Source organism: Anopheles gambiae, chromosome 2 (genome assembly GCF_943734735.2).
Source record: "Anopheles gambiae chromosome 2, idAnoGambNW_F1_1, whole genome shotgun sequence".
NCBI classification, from domain to species: domain Eukaryota; kingdom Metazoa; phylum Arthropoda; class Insecta; order Diptera; family Culicidae; genus Anopheles; species Anopheles gambiae.
In genome coordinates, this window is record NC_064601.1 from 39,344,658 (window position 1) to 39,363,364 (window position 18,707).

General features: G+C 46.4%; 1 protein-coding gene across 5 annotated transcripts in view; it reads left to right on the plus strand.

Moving 5' to 3' along the window:
- LOC5667469 (protein eva-1) overlaps positions 1–16,879 on the plus strand; it is a 94,955-nt gene extending 78,076 nt beyond the window's left edge. For 4 of the 5 annotated variants that reach the window (XM_061644865.1, XM_061644866.1, XM_061644863.1 and 1 more), the window contains 7 exons: positions 4,169–4,307; positions 5,687–5,836; positions 6,474–6,617; positions 6,871–7,158; positions 13,411–13,661; positions 13,738–14,068; positions 16,166–16,879. In XM_061644865.1, coding sequence (XP_061500849.1) covers positions 4,169–4,307; positions 5,687–5,836; positions 6,474–6,617; positions 6,871–7,158; positions 13,411–13,661; positions 13,738–14,068; positions 16,166–16,362 — 1,500 coding nt within the window. In that variant the 3' untranslated portion in view covers positions 16,363–16,879. The remainder of the gene's footprint in view (positions 1–4,168; positions 4,308–5,686; positions 5,837–6,473; positions 6,618–6,870; positions 7,159–13,410; positions 13,662–13,737; positions 14,069–16,165) is intronic. The other variant, XM_061644868.1, reaches the window with a different exon arrangement.
- Positions 16,880–18,707: the final 1,828 nt, after the last annotated feature.

Genomic DNA, 18,707 nt, shown 5'->3' on the forward strand with positions numbered 1-18,707 from the left:
AGTCACCTAATTTTTTTAAATTGATTTAGCTTTTTAAAGTTTAAAATTTGAAGTTTACTATTGTATATTTACTATTATATATTGAACTATTTCTATATAATTAATCATTTCATTTTTGTAAGATCATTTTGTAAGTAATACTTTTATTAAAATTAACATCATTAAATTCAGCCTAGTCCTGGGTAAAATTGGTAAAAATTGGAATCGACTCTGGAAGGTAGGTCTGCCCAGCATTATCCGGAATCGTTCGGAATCATCAGGAGCCGTCCGGAATCGCATGAAGTCGTCTGGAGTCGTTCGGAGTTGTCAGAAGTCTCCTGGAGTCGGAATCATCGAGAGCCGTCCGAAGTTGTCCGGAGTCGTCAGAAGTCGCCCGGAGTCGTTTGGAGCCATCCAGAATAAGCCATAGAAACAAAGGTCTGAGTATAAAGTACACGCGCAAAGTGAAAGACAACAAAACCCAACAAAATGAAATGCCTGATCACAAGCACATTGCACCGGACGGCCAGTTGACTTCGGCTGACTCCAATTCAGGCCGACTCCGGACGACTCCGAACGACTACGGACGACTCCGAACGACTCAAACTCGGACGAATCCGACTCCTGGTGGAACTAGTGGTTTTCTTTTTCCCGGAGTCGGAATCGTACAAACAATAGTCGGAGTCCGATCCGGGTCGCGGGTGCGCTCCAGAGAGCACATCACTGTTACAGCCTAAAACAACAATAGCGACTTAAGAAGATTGCTATTGCCAATAGGCAAATACTTTGCTCTTTGTTTTGCTACTCAGTTTAAATTAAAATAAAGAAACATGTGCCGGACATAACTCATTACGACACGTTTGGAATAATGGTTGTGAAACATCGTTGCTCGTCAAGTTTGTTCTCCGAAATTGGCTGTATATCATGCAAAGAAGATTGAGACTGTCACAGTTAATTATACAGTGCTATTCAGCAAACAGTTTATTCTCTGCATGTTTTTTTTCGTCGGCAATACCAGTAACCTTCATCATGCCCAATGTTGTAGCACTTTCTGCGAAAAGTTCATCCTAAAGCATTATTATCCTTTCGCATTATTTCCTCTCGCAATAGCGAGTATCGCCGTTGATACCAAGTAAAGAAAGCGGGCCGAACATTAGCTTGCAGCATTCCGGCCAAACCAAAACGCTTGCTGTAATGGTGGCCTAGGCCGTTGCGTCTAGTAGAATTATGGTTTCGTTGGAAAGCCCGGGGTACGCCGAAGCCCCCGTACCACGCCGACTGCACACCGTAACATTTCGTTTAACGCCTGGAGAAAAACATTTATCTCAATTAGTACTATCTTGTCAACAGCTGGGTCGGCGATGGTCGGCGGAAAAGAGCACAGCAAGTGGCACGGATAATCCGCCGCGCCAATGGAACAGCTCGGGGTGGTAGCGTTCGCTCGATTCGCTAACGTAACGTACAGGACCCGGGCCCGGTGCTGCCGCATCATCATTCCCCGCTTAAGTTGCCGTTGCGATTGAAAGCAACTGCGCTCCGCACACACGGCCATGTTGTTTATTGCCAAATAATTGTTGGTTGCTCTACTTTTTCGCACAAAGTCGGGCAGGCTCAGAGCCCAAGATGTTACTTTAAATTGCCGTTTGCTTGTTTCCGTGTCGGCAGGCTGCTAGTGAAACCGTTTTCGCATGCCGAAGAAGTAGGGCCGACTTGCTCCAGGATATACCTTGCGGAATGTACCGAGTGGTGTGTGGGTGATTTGCAAATCCAAACACTAGCTTCAGCAGCGGCCACGTCAGGCAGGAAGGCAGAGGGGAACCCTCCAGAACCGGTGCAAACAACATCGTCACCGCCACACGGCATTGCCCGCGTTGTTGGCGGAAAACGTGATCGTGTGAGGTTTATTGTAGCGACAAATGACGAAACCGTAAAGCCAAGGCGGGCAAAGCACTGGCAAACAAAACATACCGAAAACATGCTGTTTGGGCTGTACGTGAGTCAACGGAAATTGTGTCATGTGAAATCGTTGTCGCGCGAGCCTCCCTCTCCCAAGGTGCGACCAAAACACGCTCCGCACCCCAACACTTTCGTCACACGCAAGACACGGGGAGCGTTGTAGTAGAAATGTAACGCAAAGGTGTGGCGAAGAATATTGAGCAAATGTACAGTGATTTCGTAGCATTTTGTGGCTGGTGTTTCCATGTTGCTGTCTACACAGGCTGCCGGCAATGATTCTTGATGATACGGTCCTGATGGTTTGGTTGTGCACAGACAGTACCAGCTTAGATTCACCTGATTGAGTAATCGGTTGCAAGCTACCGGGTTTTGCAAATATCAATTGAAAACAGGTGGTACATTTGCTAATACTTTAACGCAATTCACTTATCTTAAGCATTGCTTTAGAAGAATTCTACGTGTGGTTTGAAAGACTGAAAATATCCACGAACAAAAGGCGTAACAGTTTCCAGGAAATATGAAATCGCCGAGAGCAGTGTTAATAACATTTCCGTGTTGAATTCTTTGTCGCTTTGTAAGTAGCATGTTTAGTCAAACGAAAAAAAGAACTTTTTTTAACACATTTATATTTAGCTCACAATGGAAAGGCGTCCAAAATACTTGTTTCGTAGCCATTTCATGTCAAATTTTGCAAGAAGGTCCAAACAAAACAAAACAAAAGTTCTTGTTAGTGATAAAAAAATTCCCTTTTTTATCAAGGAACCTAACCACCATTTTGACTGTATTTGAATTCACTCAAAACAAATTAACAAAATCTTATATTGCACTTAGTACTGAATGGAAAGAAGATGTAGTCATGCAAAGCATTTGGAATTCAGTCCATTAGAAAAAGCAAAAAAAAAACACAAAACGGGACCAACGAAGTTTTCCAATCTGTAACGGTTTTTGGTATATGTGCGTGTTTGTAAAAAAAGCACTCGAGAAAGTCTTTTTTTTTTCAGACATGGATAGAAAGACTATAAACATATGTTTTGGTAGGTTAATGTATGATTCAATAGACAATTCGTAATATAACTCATACTAAGTCAAGGATGGTCAGACTGCGGTCAATCAATATGTTTTCAATGCTTTCAACATTCGATGCTATTGTTCCCTCAAATGAATGTCTTATCTTCAATTAAATCTCTTAGCGGCATATGTGGCTAATAAAACTTCAATCGCTTTTGAAGTTATAAGTCAAGCAGTGTACATAAGCAAACCAATATGATTGGTTGTTCCAGCGATAGTTGCTGTTTTTTTCTGTAAAGATATAATTGAGACAAAGCTATGCCACTTTGATTTTCAAACTGGCAAGCTGTCAGATGCTAATCATACACCTACTGTATATCCCGCCTAAGAAAACTGAGATGAGCCGTTTATAGGGCAGCCATCATTGATAATTAAGACTCCAGAGTTATGATCGGTTCAATTATGTTAACCTATGAAATAAATTAAATACAGCTCATTCAACTTGATTTTTATTTCTTACGATCCGTTCAACTGAAATGCATTTAGGTACCAAACGATGACAATATCTTCTTCTTTGGCACAACAACCGCTGTCGGTCAAGGCCTGCCTGTATCTACTAATGAAGTGAGGTTGGCTTTCAGTGACTTATTGTTACCATAGCAGGACAGTCAGTCCTACGTATGGGGGCACGGTCTATTCGGGACTTGAACCCATGACGGGCATGTTGTTACGTCGTACGAGTTGACGACTGTACCACCAGACCGGCCCAATGACCCGGATGACAATATCACCTGTGGTATTTTATGAGATTCGACCGATCCAGTTCGACCTCACTTCTCGTTGCAGCTTTAAAACAATTTGCAACACAGGCTAATGTGCTGTGAACCGAAACGATAACTCAAAATGAAAGAAAAGGTAACTTCGCCGATGCGCAGCGCACAGAAAAAGGAACCTTATAAGCAATGGCAGATTTAATGTGACATAAATTTCAATTTCGAAATAACCGCAACGAGAGTAGCAGTCGTTAGTACTGCGACGTTGCTGCTTTCTGCTAGCACCATGTTTGGCGTTGCGCCGTGCTGCAACTAATGCATCCGAATTGTGCTCTCTTGAACGCAATACCAGAAATGCGAAGAAAAAAAGAAACAACCCATTCCGTTCGCTTTCACACAAACTGTGCGCTGTTCGTCCCACATTAATTCTATTTCCTTTCCACTCATTACAGTACTCGCTGCTTCAGACCGTCGTGGAAGCGTGCCAAAAGAAGCGCCACTGCAAGTTTCTCGCCTCGCCCAAAACGTTCGGCGGCGATCCGTGCCCGGGCCAGCGGAAGTTCGTCGAGGTGGCCTACAAGTGCCGACCGTGTAAGTACACCTATTTTGCGCCATCGTTTGCTCAATAAATTTCACACACGATAAAATCTGGACGGCATGCCAAAGGAGGATGATGCCGGATGACGGCGCGCCCCGTTCCCTGGATGCGTGTGTGTGTGTGTTTGCTAGTGTGGGGGTAAGAACGGGAGTCTGATATTTAGGTCAAATCGTGCTGGCCCTTCAGGCACAATCTTACCACTGTTACAAACTGCTCAAGCACAATGGAACGCCGATCAGATTTATGCTGACCAACATCAACACCGACCACCTTGGGTGCTCGGTACTTGTCACCAGCTCATATGTCGTGCGCCTTTTGCTTCGCTGAACTTGCCACCATTAATCGCTTTTGCCGCGACCGTTCATCGTACGTTTGTTCGTCCCGAAACTGGAGCAAGATGCTCTTATCAGTTGTCATCAGGTCGGGCTCATAAATGTCTCCGGCACTGAAATGGGATGTTCCTTCTTCACCGCACCACGGGTCGGGCTGCAGCCAGCTGATGCAAAATTCATGCGAAAGCCCGTCACCACCAGTCATGGGGCGTGGTCCATTGGGAATTTAAATAATTACACCTCCACTGTAAAATGGAGCGTGTAGTCCATCGTTTGGCAGCAACTATGTCTCCAAGAATGATGCGGTGGTAATAGGATTATTGTCTGGATGGATTGAAGATGGAAGCTTGTATGCTGAAGCATGTGAATAAATAATTAGTGGAAGCTATGTTTTAGCCCACAGTAAAGCTTAAAGTTTATTATCACTACCACAAACATCATGTGTTTAAATCACCTGAACAATTAATTATTGTGTTTCGATGTATTGCTTCCAGCATCTGATTTACAACCATAGTTAAATTCTTCTTCTTCTTCGTTGGCTCAACAACCGATGTCGGTCAAGGCCTGCCTGTACCCACTTGTGGGCTTTGGCTTTCAGTGACTAATTGATTCCCCCCCATAGTAGGATAGTCAGTCCTACGTATGGCGGCGCGGTCTATTTGGGGATTGAACCCATGACGGGCATGTTGTTAAGTCGTACGAGTTGACGACTGTACTACGAGACCGGCCTCCATAGTTAAATTACTGTTCACTATTTCTGAGGAATTCAAAAGCTTGCTCATTAGGACAAAAACATTCTACTTTTCCCAGAAAATCCCGCAGCACCGTAAATTTGACGAATCAATTAATTAATTCCTGTGCACAATGGAAAATCATTCTCCAAGCGCTGCCACCTAATTAGTGCTTCACTCGCTTGCTCATACTCACACACTCGCACCACCGGAACCTTGTGCCATTGTATTTTTCCTCTTCTTTTTTTCGGTGCGTTCGCACTGTTCGCACACTACACGCTAACCACATCCTCACGTCTTCAATTACAGACGAGTTCCGGAGCAAAATCGCTTGCGAAAACGATGTAATTCAATTAATTTGCAACCCATACTCCCGGATAGCAATCTACAGCGCAAACTACGGCCGAACCGAGTACGAGAGTCTTCAGTGCGCGCAGCCGCAGGGTGTAAAGGAGGAAAGTAAGTATCGCCACGCCACTGGTGGGCACTCTGGGCACCAGCAACGAAACTCACTTTTTCCGGTGTCCTATTTCAAAAGTCGAAACATTGTGCAAGATTCCCGCACACTAATCTAGCGTGGGCGGCGTTCGAGGTGTGTGGGGGGGTTTGCCGCCCGAAAAAGGATGCTACCCGGATAAAGGCAGCCGCATTACAGCGGCCGACAGCCAAAATGGGTCCCAAACCTGTTTTTCACAAACCAAGCTCAAACCGGTATAAAACAAGACACTGGAAAACCTTTTCCCCCTGGGGACCGTTTTCACACCAAAGCTAATCGGAAACGAAACACTGCTGCCACCGACACTACCGTGTACCCGATAGCCTCCGGTCAGGTACTTCCATCGTTATCTGCTTTCGAGAAGAGCGAAACAGAAGAAAAAAAAAAACATAGAAACCAAAGGGTGGTGGAAGGTACATGGGACGCATCGAGCTGGTTTCCCGCAATCCGATACAATAAATGTGCAACTGTGTTTCGGGTAGCGGTAACACATCCCAGCGGAATAGCCATAAAATGGCGGCCTAGCCAACCGTTTCCTTAACTCGATCGTTCGCTTTCTCGCTGTCTGGCTCACGCTTTCCTTCCCTTCCCTATCTGCAGATTGTCTCGCCTCGTACGCCACGGAAACGGTGATGCAAAAGTGTCACGGACGGCGGAAGTGCACACTCTCGGCGGACAGTACCACATTCGGCAAACCGTGCCGGCCCGACTCGAGGATGTATTTAAAAGTTGTTTACACATGCGGTTAGTATTAACACTGGACACGGTCAGCACCAGATGGTTGATTCGTTGCACTGCTCTGGTTTTATTGGGGGGGGGGGGGGAGGATGGATGATGGTGCTAAAACTAGCTGATGAAACTTCATACAGTTTCCCCTGCAAAAACCGGGAGCAGTTGCAATCGCACAGTACGATTAAATGAAACACAACATACACATAGACATACGATCATGCACGGTGCACTTATCGTTCGTTTATTCTCGGTACCGCATACACAGTGCCTAGGAAGGTGCTGAAGGATCGCTTCGAGGCTGCACCGGAACCGGACGAACCGCTGCAGAGTGACCTCGAGCAGGACCAGGACGAGCTGTACGATGAGGATCAGTTTTTCCGCGAGTCGGACGCGGCACCGCCCGGACCGGCACCGAAGCTGCAGGGTGGCCCAACGAACGGTCGCGTTTCCGATGTGCCCGGCTACGTCGGCACATCGAGCAGCAGCAGTACGCCCGCTTCACCGCCCCGCTCCATCCACGACATTATGGACGATAGTGACTTTTCGTTCGGAGGTAAGTGGAATGGTTTAGGCTGTCGATGCGCTTTGATGGTGACGGTGGAGTTTTGTACCATCGTCGAACGAATTGGAGCCATTGGCTGTTCCACCAACTGCTGTGTTCAAAATGTGCATTGCACTGAGATGTGATATCACGCTATGTTTCTACTCATTTGCATAAAATTGTATAATACACTATGGCGAAAATCGCTTCAAATTTCCGGAAAGTACAATTTTATTTTGAATTTAAATAGCATACAATCAAAGCCTCTAGAGGAAGCAGTGATGATGTTGAGACCAGTTCGTCATTCAAATAAAGAATATTATGTTTTTTATTTGTTTTAGGATATTCAATTTCAAACAGAAGATTCGTTAAATTTATTGCATTTGCCTAAGATAAAAATAAAACTCATCTCTCGAGGCACAGCTGTCGTTACAGTACTCACAAAACAAGCCCTGGAAAATCATTCGCAGTAGAGCCACTCTTCAAATGACGTAAAAGCGATTCGAAACGCGTATGACGTGCGCATTGAAGTAAACAATTCTCGGAAACGCCTTTTTTTTATGGAATCTAATTGAATTCCTTGTATATGTCGCATTCTTCGAAGATGGCAGTTTATTTGACACTTATTATTTCATCACGCTTCTTAATAAGATTGGTGTGAAGCTTTTTCTACACTTTTATTTCAGTAAAATTCAACTATCGCTTCTTGCACTGAAGATGAAACGTGAGCGCCACTTGCTTCGCACAAAACACCAGGCGTCTCCATTAGCATTTTAATACATTCGTTATAATTCTAAATCTGCGTTAGATGCGCAAGCTGATTTGTAGAATCTTATTTTTGAATTAAATATAAAATTTTCGGCCTTGGATCTTATTACGGGTGGCTTATTTCGCAAAGGAATTGGTCTCACCGCACAATTGCACCGGTTAGCCTGTTAGCGTTCGTAGTTGACCAACATCCACCACGAACCATGCGAATTGCATTTTCAATTCAGAGACTGCAGTGATTCCCGAAGCCTGTGACCGAGCCAGCCTGGCTGACGGTAATTTAGTTTCCCCACTGTACTTTACTCTACACGCTACACGACTTCTTCGGTAGAATAGTTGCCGTGCGGAGAACACCTCTTGAAAGTGTTTCTTCTGAATTACTTCCAGTTTCCACCGTTCGCTTTCGTCATTGTATCGCCCACGGCAAAGAAATCTCGAATGTAGATCTTTGAGTGAAGCCAATACTAGCAACAATACAGTGATTGAGTTGGACTGGGGCGTGGAAAACGGGCAGAAACCCACCACCCGCTGGCCCGATTGCATTAATGCTGTCCACTGCAAGCAAACGAGCGAACGTTGTTCTCGGCTCGGGACGCCAAACAGGAAGCTTAGAAAATGGGCCAAACAAGCACAGTGCCGCAGACACAGATACACATGCACATAGCAACTGTCAAGCAACAACCACAACAGTTCGGGCAGGCTATTATACAGCTGAAAAATAACCATTCCGCTAGGTGCAGCAAATTCCCCAGCAAGCCGTTAAAGTCGCTGGTGCTGCCGCTGCTGTAGCCGGTGGCCAAAATAAATTGTCTCATCCTGTGCCACCCCGCACCAGTGTGTGTTGCCGGTGGCAAACAAAGCACAGAATAACAAGCAGAAGAAGAAAAAAAAATACATGCAGTAGACCCCGGCCAAAGCGGCAGTGCCGGGGCTGGTTTGGGACTGAAAACAGGCGGCCGGAAAACCATTTATCCTGCCAGCTTCCTGCAATGGGCCAGTGTGGCTATCTCCCCCACACATTCATTGAGCTCTCGTCCTCGGCCATTTTCGTAGGCAAGTTTGTGTTTAATTCCCGCACCCGCTGATGCTGGCGACTGTTAGAGATGCACAAAACAACAAAAAAAACGACATGAGCCAGAGGGAACGGCTGGCCACATTGTCGGGATGTACCATACGGCTGACGGAGAGAGAGAAAGGGAGAGAAAGTAAGCGAATGCCCATTCCCAGTACAATCAACTCTACTACCCTCGTACCACCATCCTGTGTGCCTGTGTGACAATGATGCCAGTGACCGGTGTTTGACATTTGCTTTAAAATTCCCCACCGGCCGTGCAACTGCTAGCCGAGAGTGTAGTTGAAGCACAAGAGCCAGCCGGCCATTTCTTCTTTGCGGCCGGCTGGGAAGCTGGAAAGCGTACTATTGGCGAAAGCATAAGTCACCTTCCGACAGCGGCAAATGGAGCTAATGATACATACATTATCCGAGCAGTGGTGAAGCTGTTAGTAAAACCATCTGCTCAATTGCTCCGGAAAAAGCTGAGATTAATAGCTTCTTTTACTTGGGGGGGGGGGGGGGGGGGGGGGTGTCTTTGCTTCACAGCGGCACCGTGAAACGATTAATGACTGCTCAGGGAAGCAGAACATGAAAAGAGGCTGCACTGTTCAATGAAAAAGTAATTTAAGACAGTTGGAAAACAGTCGACGGAAGTAATCAATTAAGCTCCTTAAAATTACAAGAAACATGCGCAGTGAAATACTGAGTAGATAAAAGCTATAACAAACCAATAAGGGTTGATGTTTTGCAGAACATATATGATACAAAACTGTTTATGAAATGAAAATCTTACAGTGGAAGCTACCAACCACTACGTCAATAAAACATCAATGGTGATTGTACCTGATGCAAAATATCCAACTGCCAGAACAAATCAATCATTTGACTATTTGCAAAGCACTTAAGCTAGAAGTGCGGTATGATACCAATAAGATTTTTTATTTCCGTTCATAAAGCTTCGTTTGGCTGTAGGCTGTATGTCATTAGCACAACACTCGGCAACGTCAATCATGTACGTCAATAGATACAAGCTGTTTGATAGACATTAGATACAGCGGTAAATTGAAGCATTGAAAGCAACTATGGTAATATGTGAATAAATATTGATATGCACTTGGCTAAGATGCAGAAGACTTTGTGGCCGCACGAAATGAGAGATATATCGCACATTGATTCGCCCGGAGGGCCTCAATGGACACGAGTCTTGGAACATTCGAAGATGAAAACGATTTGGGAGTGTTTGAGCATCTTTGAGGGTGTGTTCGAGCATGGAGTTCGAAAGAGAAAGATGAACCACGAACTGAGCATCCTGACGGTTTTCCAAGACTGGCAGGATACGATGAGGCATCCCATGAAAATGACGGACTCATGCCCCGCCATGATCCCCAATTCAGCATAAGGCGCAGTGAAGCACAGCGAGCTCGATGGCTGGATCAGGTGAAGCAAGACCTGCAGATCGAGTGTCTAAATGGATGGGATGCAGCCAGGGACCATCCAACATATTTAACAATTCCATAATATTACATTCCTTTATCTAAAATATGTAGTGCACAAAACATCGTTTCACTGAATCGTGTATGCAATAAATAGATGAAAAACAAAAACCCGGATCCAGCTTGTTGGGAGTGCCGTTTTTCTACCTTTGCCCCGTTTCACTGAATCGTGTATGCAATAAATAGATGAAAAACAAAAACCCGGATCCAGCTTGTTGGGAGTGCCGTTTTTCTACCTTTGCCCCGTTGTCTACACTCATTCAGCACTGGGTCACGTACTTCGGCTGACCAGCAACAATGCTGCCGGTCAACTTCGCATCAAGAGCCCTCGAAGTAAGAACCCTCACCACGTGCGCCCGTTACTACTACTCCAACCAGATGGCCAACCAACACACTCTAGCACTCTTCCCGCTCCGCACGTACTCGCACCGCGAACGCGGTCCCGTATTCTTCAGTGTGTACTTTTTCCGCACACTTAACCCGTCCCCGACCGGCTGCATACCGTCGCAGTAAATTAACATGCTTCCAAAACCGACCGTGCCCAGCGAGAGCATAAACCAATTAGTGCTCGGGCATCGGTTGCGCGCTCGACCCTACCGCACACTGCCGTCCGGGAGGATCTTCTTTCGGAGAGGAAAATCCAGGCTAATTTGAAGATGTACTACGTGACAGGTTACGTAATGCCGTTATGTATTCTACTAAGTGTTTTGCCTTCCCACAGCAACGCCCGTACCTGGCGCTTGCTCGGGATCCAGTTTCACCGAAAATAATCAGCCACGGTGTGAAGTTGTTTCTCCGTTTTGCCTATTCCCGGAAACAACAACGGGGGAAAGAAACAACGAAACGCACTGGAATGAAGTCTGTCTTGAACCAGCCAGCGAAAGAGCTTGCGCAAAAAGACATACAACACAAAAAGCACAGCATATACGAGGTGTTGGCTGATGGTTTGGGGCAGCTTGGCAACTTTTTTTTTGCAGTTCGGTTTCACCAAACTCGTTCGGTTGCATGATGCAATTAAGGCGAGGAGATTAATTAAAAATTTCCACCTCACTTGTTTTTCGCCAACCGCACCCGCCAGGAGTGTGCATCAATGTGAAATTGTTCTACTTTCTCGCAAAGTCTGCTCACTTTTATTCTCGTCACGTTTTGGATCATTGAAACTGAACGGATTGAACACCTTAGCGGGATCAATTCGGGGAATTTGCTACGGCGTGTTGTAAACAGTGCATTTGCTTATATTATACACCTTCCCGCAGTGTCGCTTCTAATAGCAAGTACATCCGAATTTCCTAGTACAGAGGGAAATCAGTAGTAAATTGAATCTGCACCTCACACATTTACACACAAACACACAATCTGCTGCTTATTTGTTTCACCGTACTATATATTATGCTCTGGCACGCAATTCACAGCGAAAATGAAATACGTGCGCTCGCGCGCGCGCTTGCTCGTCAAACCTATTCTCATTCACTCGATGGAATGGACACACCTAAAATCACGCACGCACCCGTATGTTGACGGTAGAATTATAGCCCTCTTACCATTTTGTAACATCAACATATCCCCTGCATGCATCTGCAAGAAGGACGATCGATCGAAGTCGCTCCCAGCAACGGGACGGCTGACCAGGGGCGAAACCGTGCCAATCAACGAAATCCCATCGCTTTCCCCGAAACACATAATGAACCGAGTTCGACGTTTCGGGTTCGAACGGATAAGAAATTAGTCGTCTTTTCCAAACCACCATCGACGCCTTCGTCCACCGGTCCTGTGGGGACGCTGCCGGGCGCCAGGCAGCATCCCGGTGTGGCCGAGCGAAACGAGGCTAGCAACGGAGGCTTTGGTGTGGCCGACGACGGCGATAGCCCACGCCACATTGAGCCGAAGCCGTCCAACAGCGATCGAAACGATTATCCGCTTTTGTTTGCTTGGTGGGAGATTCGTCTATTTGTGGAGCGTAAGTACTTGCTGATAAGATTGAATTTCTACAGCCAAGCGACGGTGTGATTGTGCACGGAATCATTTCGTGACGACTTTAAAGCACATTTCAGATACCATTCCGAATGCTTTCTTAAAATTGTAGAACATTAAACCTTTAAACGCATGGGAGATGAGGATGTAAACTCGTTTTGCTAGCCGTTGTTCAAAGGGATTCAATCTTCAATCTACAAACATATGATAAAATGGAGCTCATACCTCTAAGCACTTGTATGACTTGTGATGCTGAAAATTAATTAAGGAACGAGAAGCCATTATGGAGCACTATTTATACTGCAGAAAATCGAAAACATTTCCGACTGGAAAGTAGTGGAAAAATCGAACCTCGTGAAACATCCCTTTGCACTGCTTCCCGACATTAATCAACCGTTGTAATAAAACACCTGTACACAACAGCGCAACGAGCGAACGATGGCGGCGGCTGGCGCAGTTTATTTGATTAAATGGTTGAGTGCGTTAGCGATAACTTTACTTCATCCGCCTGTTCATGTGCGTACGATAAACGATTTCAAAAAGGAAATACGACCAGTCATAAACATTCTATTGCTATTTATTTCCATCAGCAGACGATGAAAATGTAAGAGATGATTGGAAAAAGGAAGCGTTTTGATGTTCGATGTGCGCGTGATGTGAGATTTATCTAACATTGATTTAATTTTACATTTAAGCTGTTTAGAAGATGTCTCATTTGAAAACGTTTCAGTCGAAAAGTTCCTTTTCAGTTCCATTAACAACTTTTCCACTTTCTCCAGCTACCGCGGCTTCCATGAAAACTCACACTAACTGTTGTGTATTATTTATTTCTCTCCACCTTTCCTACCGGTACCATTTGTTCCGCTGTACTTCATCGTGGCGGTGGGTGGCATCTGTGCTTGCTCGGGACGTAAAATATTGACGACAATCGGGCGCAACTCGCATCCGCCGCAACGCACGCCGCACGCCGGAAAACAGAAAACCAGGAAAAATTCTACCTTTACCTTATCGTGGCCGTCACCGTCGCCATCCTGCTCTGCGTGTCGATCGTGATCGGCCGGCTGGTGGTGCAGCGGCGCCGCACAGCGAAGGACGGGGACGATAAATTCCAAACTTCCAACACCGGCGAAACGACGCTGCCGAACGGTTTCACCGACGACATATCGGAAATCGATGCCGATATCGATCTGCAGACGCCGCTCCCGGTGCCGAGCGTCTCGCGAAGCGATGTAAGTACGATGCGGTGCGTGGTGCCACCACACTTTACGAATCAGCTGTTGTGTGGCACCGTCAAGGTTGCCATAGTCTAATCAAACCTGTCTACCGTTCACATGTTCGCTGCATGCGCTTACGCTTCCGGCTGCCTGTACCGGCCGCCTGTTCAACGATTGCCGCCCGACGACCAACGCGCCCACACGGACACGGAACGACTGTATTGCCACCCGGCAGAGCTACGGACCGTACACGCCGTCGCCCGGCCCGTACGGCAATCTCGGACCGTCGAACATTTCCCATACGTCCACCACGATGCTGGTGCCGCCGTGCTCGATGGGCACGATCATGAGCACCTCCCAGCCGCCCGGGTATCTCGGCGGGCCCATCAACATCATGCCGTCACAGCTGGGCTCCAGCATAGGTGAGTGCGTTCGTTCCGGCAATAGCCATTTACCATTCCAGCATTGCCCCATTGCCCCATTGCCCCGTTGCTGGGGGCATGTGCGTGGGTTACAGCGGGAGGGTTTGTTTTAGCAATTGACATGCATTTCATTTACTTTGATGATGGTTGTGTTGGTGGGCTTGTTGGGGAAATGGTTTGAAGGTTTTGCTATTTTTTTTTCACATGTGATTCACGTTGATTCGGTTTTAATAGCAAAATGGTTCATTTCTGAAGATCCTGATCAATGTTACGTGAAGATGAATGCTTAGAAAATGGTTTTTAAATTGAATTGCAATCAACAAAGAGGCGTATTTGAATCATACAGGCGTATTTTTCCTTGGTTAGAGCCTAATCAAGACATTTTACTCGAATGCTTTTACCATACTGTCACTTTTGTTTACACTTCTTCTATGATTTTTATTTATTTTATCATTAAAATATAGCAATAAGGCCCTTTTAGGCCGTTCTACCTGAATAAAAAAATCATTAAAATATGTATCCATTGCATCTCTCTTCAAAACAATTTAAATATCATAATTAATCACCGAACCGTACGGAACTGATGGAAAGAGCATATATCTTTAACTTCCGATAAAAAGCTAACCAACAATCAATGTGTAAATTGTAAAGCTTGAAGAAAAGGTACCATTCATTGATTCTAAAACATCGACATGTTACATCGATGTCGATCTGCCCTTTTCCACCCCTCAGGTGTGTTAAGAAGCTTTGAGCTAGTTCATCTCTCTAGCACTAAGCCAACATTCTCGCACAATACTCAACTATACCTTGGACCATGTTCAACAAAGTTACATCCGACTACACCGCTCATCCGATTAAAACTAACACAACAACCACTACACAACCGGTGTAACGCAACGCTGTAACGAATTTGCCTACGGCTGTCGATAAATTATGTACATCATTTTCTGCTACAAGCACACTTAATGCACCCTCCAACCCTTCAAAGTTCGACTTTAACTCGAGCACAGCCAAAAGTGATGTTTAACAATTTTGCTAACCTACACGGCCGGAAAATGGGCACCGAAAGCCGCCTTGAGTAAGCTTACCCTGGCCCAACCAGCTTTTCTTGGTTGGGTCGTCCGGTGTGGCCCGACCTTTCAACGCCAACAATAAAACTCGCTCCCACGCTACTCAAACATACTTTAAAGACCTTCGCTACCGGTGTTACGATGCTTGTAATACTAATTTTACCTTCTTGCTTTCCTTTTTTCTGTGTGCTACCGGTAAACATACACGCCCACACGCACCGACACACCACTTTTGACCGCTCTTCGGGCGGGTGGGCTGTCTTTGACTTTAATTTTTCATCGCTCGCTTAGAATAATATTTTAATTCATTCTCACCCCGTCCGTGCGCCTCGAGCGGCTGCGGAGCTGCTAAGCATTGTTTTGCAGTGCCGTGTTTGTGTTGTCGACTCTTTGCGAGCACTTTTGGCGACGTACTTTTTTCCTGTTTAGCGAGCATAGCTGTTTAATTAGATCAGCAGCGTGGAAGTCGTTTTGGAGGAAAATATTCCCTTTCCTGTTTTTTTGTTGTTGTTGTGTGTGTGACAACACTGAAACAAACATCGCGTGTTTGGGGCGTGATGCTTTAATTAGCTAAAAATTCATGCTCGATGCACAAGGGCTTGGCATTAGCGGGCTGGTTGCCTTTCCCGAAAGGTGAATAGGCATGACAGTTTACGAGCATGCTCCAGGCTCCAGCACATCCTTGCCTTCGGGGATTTTCTGTCTCCCGAAATTCCCGAAGAATGTTGGTTTAAAAAGGGTTGGGAATTTGGAAACGCTGGAATGTTGGCTGCAAAATAAAACATTCCCCATAAAAAAAAAATGGAGGACGCAAAAGGGTGTGCACAAAAAGCAAACCGGGGTTTAAAGAGCTAAGCACACTACCAGGCTACAAATGGGGAAACAATCGATTTTGAAGATGGTGGAAATAATGTGTACCTTTTTTTTTGTTTTACCCTAACGAGATTGTTCGCTTTTATTTCCTTCTGCTTTCCTTCTGTTTCTACCCCCGAGTGCAACTAAATTCCCCTTTCTCCACTGGAAACAGGTACGATAAGGACGCCACTGGCAGCCATGACGACCCTGCCGAGGCCGCACCAGCCATCGCAACAGCTTCCGCCCGGCTTCCTCGGCGGCTCGGTAATTGGCACGCAAACGCTACGCCGCCTGTCGAGCGATCACGATGGGAACACACCCCGCAGCCTCAGTAGAGGAGCGACCAACGCGCAGTACTACTACGGATGACATCCGGTTCCTTCGCAGCCGGCGCTTATCGCCACGTCTGGTCCGCCAGGAACCGGCACGGGGCAGAGCCACGGCGTCGCGCAGCAGCAGCATCAGCAGCAACACCCGTCCCAGCAGTTGTCATCCGCCTCCTCAATCTGCTCCTCCTCCTCGACCCATCCGGGGCAGCAGCAGCAGCAGCAGCAGCAGCATCATCAGCAACCACCGCCACACCCGCAATCCATCCTAAAAAACAAGGAACCAACGATCAGTGAACTGGAGGACACCATCGTCATGTGTCCACCGAATCGAACGTACTGTTTCTAGAACTACAGCATAATCCTGCTAAGGAAGCATCACACCACCACCACCACCACTACCACCGCCGCCGCCGCAGCCACACTACCGCTCCACCGTCCACCGGTCGGTGAGACGAGCGCGCTGGACAAAGATCTGGTGTATCTGTGAGACAAGTTTGCGAAAGCTAATTAAACTTCGTTCGCTCGCACCAACCAAGCAAGCACACAAAACAAGCAAACCAACAAAAAAACGGCAAAACCTTCTTGACCGGCGGCACACGTTTCGAGCGCAAATGAAATGTGTCGCGCACGACCGGAACATTGCCGGACTAATCCGTGGACGGGCACGGCAAAACACAGTCCGCCCTCTGCCAAGCACAATCTAACGAGTGAGACATTGCTAGGTGGTTGGCGCGGGGCATGATCCTGCAGGGGATGACGCTTAGCATTTGCGAGCAACCGTCAACAACCGGGAGCTTATCGTTTGTCCAAAACAAGACTGGTTCCACTGTTCGGTGGGTGTATGTGTGTGTGTGTTTGCATCACGAGATGTGACGGGTCATTGCGTACCTGCGCGAAAGGGGGGCATGGCGCCCGGCGTGAAGAAAGCATCATCAGAGCCGCGCGGTCTTTGGAAGCTGTACCGTGAGGAAGCTTTAGTGGGATAAGCTGCGGGTGTGTGTGCGCGCGTGTGTGTCTGTTTTTTTGTCTCACAGGTTGGCAGAGGGGTCACCTCCCACTAGAGTAGGTTAAAGATCGTACAGCACAACATGCTACTGCAGAGCCCGCGCCATGCGTTACAGTGTGCGGTGGTGCAGTTTTGTTGTATTGTCATTGTTCGAATTTTATCGTAAGCCAAACTGTAACTAAAAGGGAAAAAAACTCTAGTTCGTAGGACGTAATTAGCGCGAATGAAACAGGCCATCCAGTGGACGGTGTGAGGGGAGGAGCGAAGGGAAATGTATTAAAATAGTTCTTACAAACCACTAATGGAAAATGGTGCGATGGTCAGCATGCCAAATGGTGGCCCATGGTGCATCGAGCAGAAGGCAATAATTGAAACCCGTTTTAAGTGACCAGTGACCCAGAGGAAGTACACACGCACATGACACGTACAACGTGTAAATGTTTGTGTGTGTGTGTGCGTGTAAGGAAAACAATCGTTTGTGTGCAATTTGAAATTGTTAATTACAATCTAATAAGCGACGACAGGGTTCGACAGCGGCAAGGAAGCCAAGTGGAACGATGTCGATGGCACTTCGTCAGCAAACAAGCCGTTGTGTGTTGCCCGTTTGCTGCACGAATCTTTGTGACAGAACTGTATAAATGTTGCGACTATTGGTGGGTGTATTTATGTATGATAAGTAAATCAAGTAATGATGCGAAGCGTGCAGAAGTGTAGGGGTTCTAGTTGAAATTTGTAGGAAAATTCATCGAGCACTCACAGCCAATGGTAGTTGGTGGTTTGCTTGTGGACCCCGTCGGGGAGGTTATTCAGGAAACGTTTGCCAAGAGATTTGTTTTTGAAACCCTTATTTTTTACTGAAAACTATAACTCCTTTGGCACACACACAACTCACATTCTGTAAGGTAAGTGTAACAGATAGGTTGACATCACAGGTAGCGTCAAATCATCATTAGTGTAATCTGTACCGCGTGATCAACCAAAAAAAAGCTCCCAGCAGTCCAGACCACTGCAACTGTGTTGAGACAACTCCAGCACTGCTACCGATTGGACCTTGGCTGAGCGGTTCACAGTGTTGCGAGCATCGTTGCGGCACACATGCCAAACTCATTCTTGCCATCCAACCTGCCAAAAGTGTATCCCGAAACGACTCGTCTGACAGCTGTCTGTCACGCAAAAACCGAACCGGTACGCCCTCGTTGCAATGCTGATCCAGCAAATGGATCCATTTCGAAATGGTAATCAGGGTAAAGCAAAATGAAAACCACGCAAACGGCGCAATGGGAAACGCGTTTTGCTCGTAACAACAAACTTCAAGCGAAAGGCTTCACTTTCTCGCGTGAAACATGCAAATTGGAAAGCAAAACCTCTCATATTGGGGA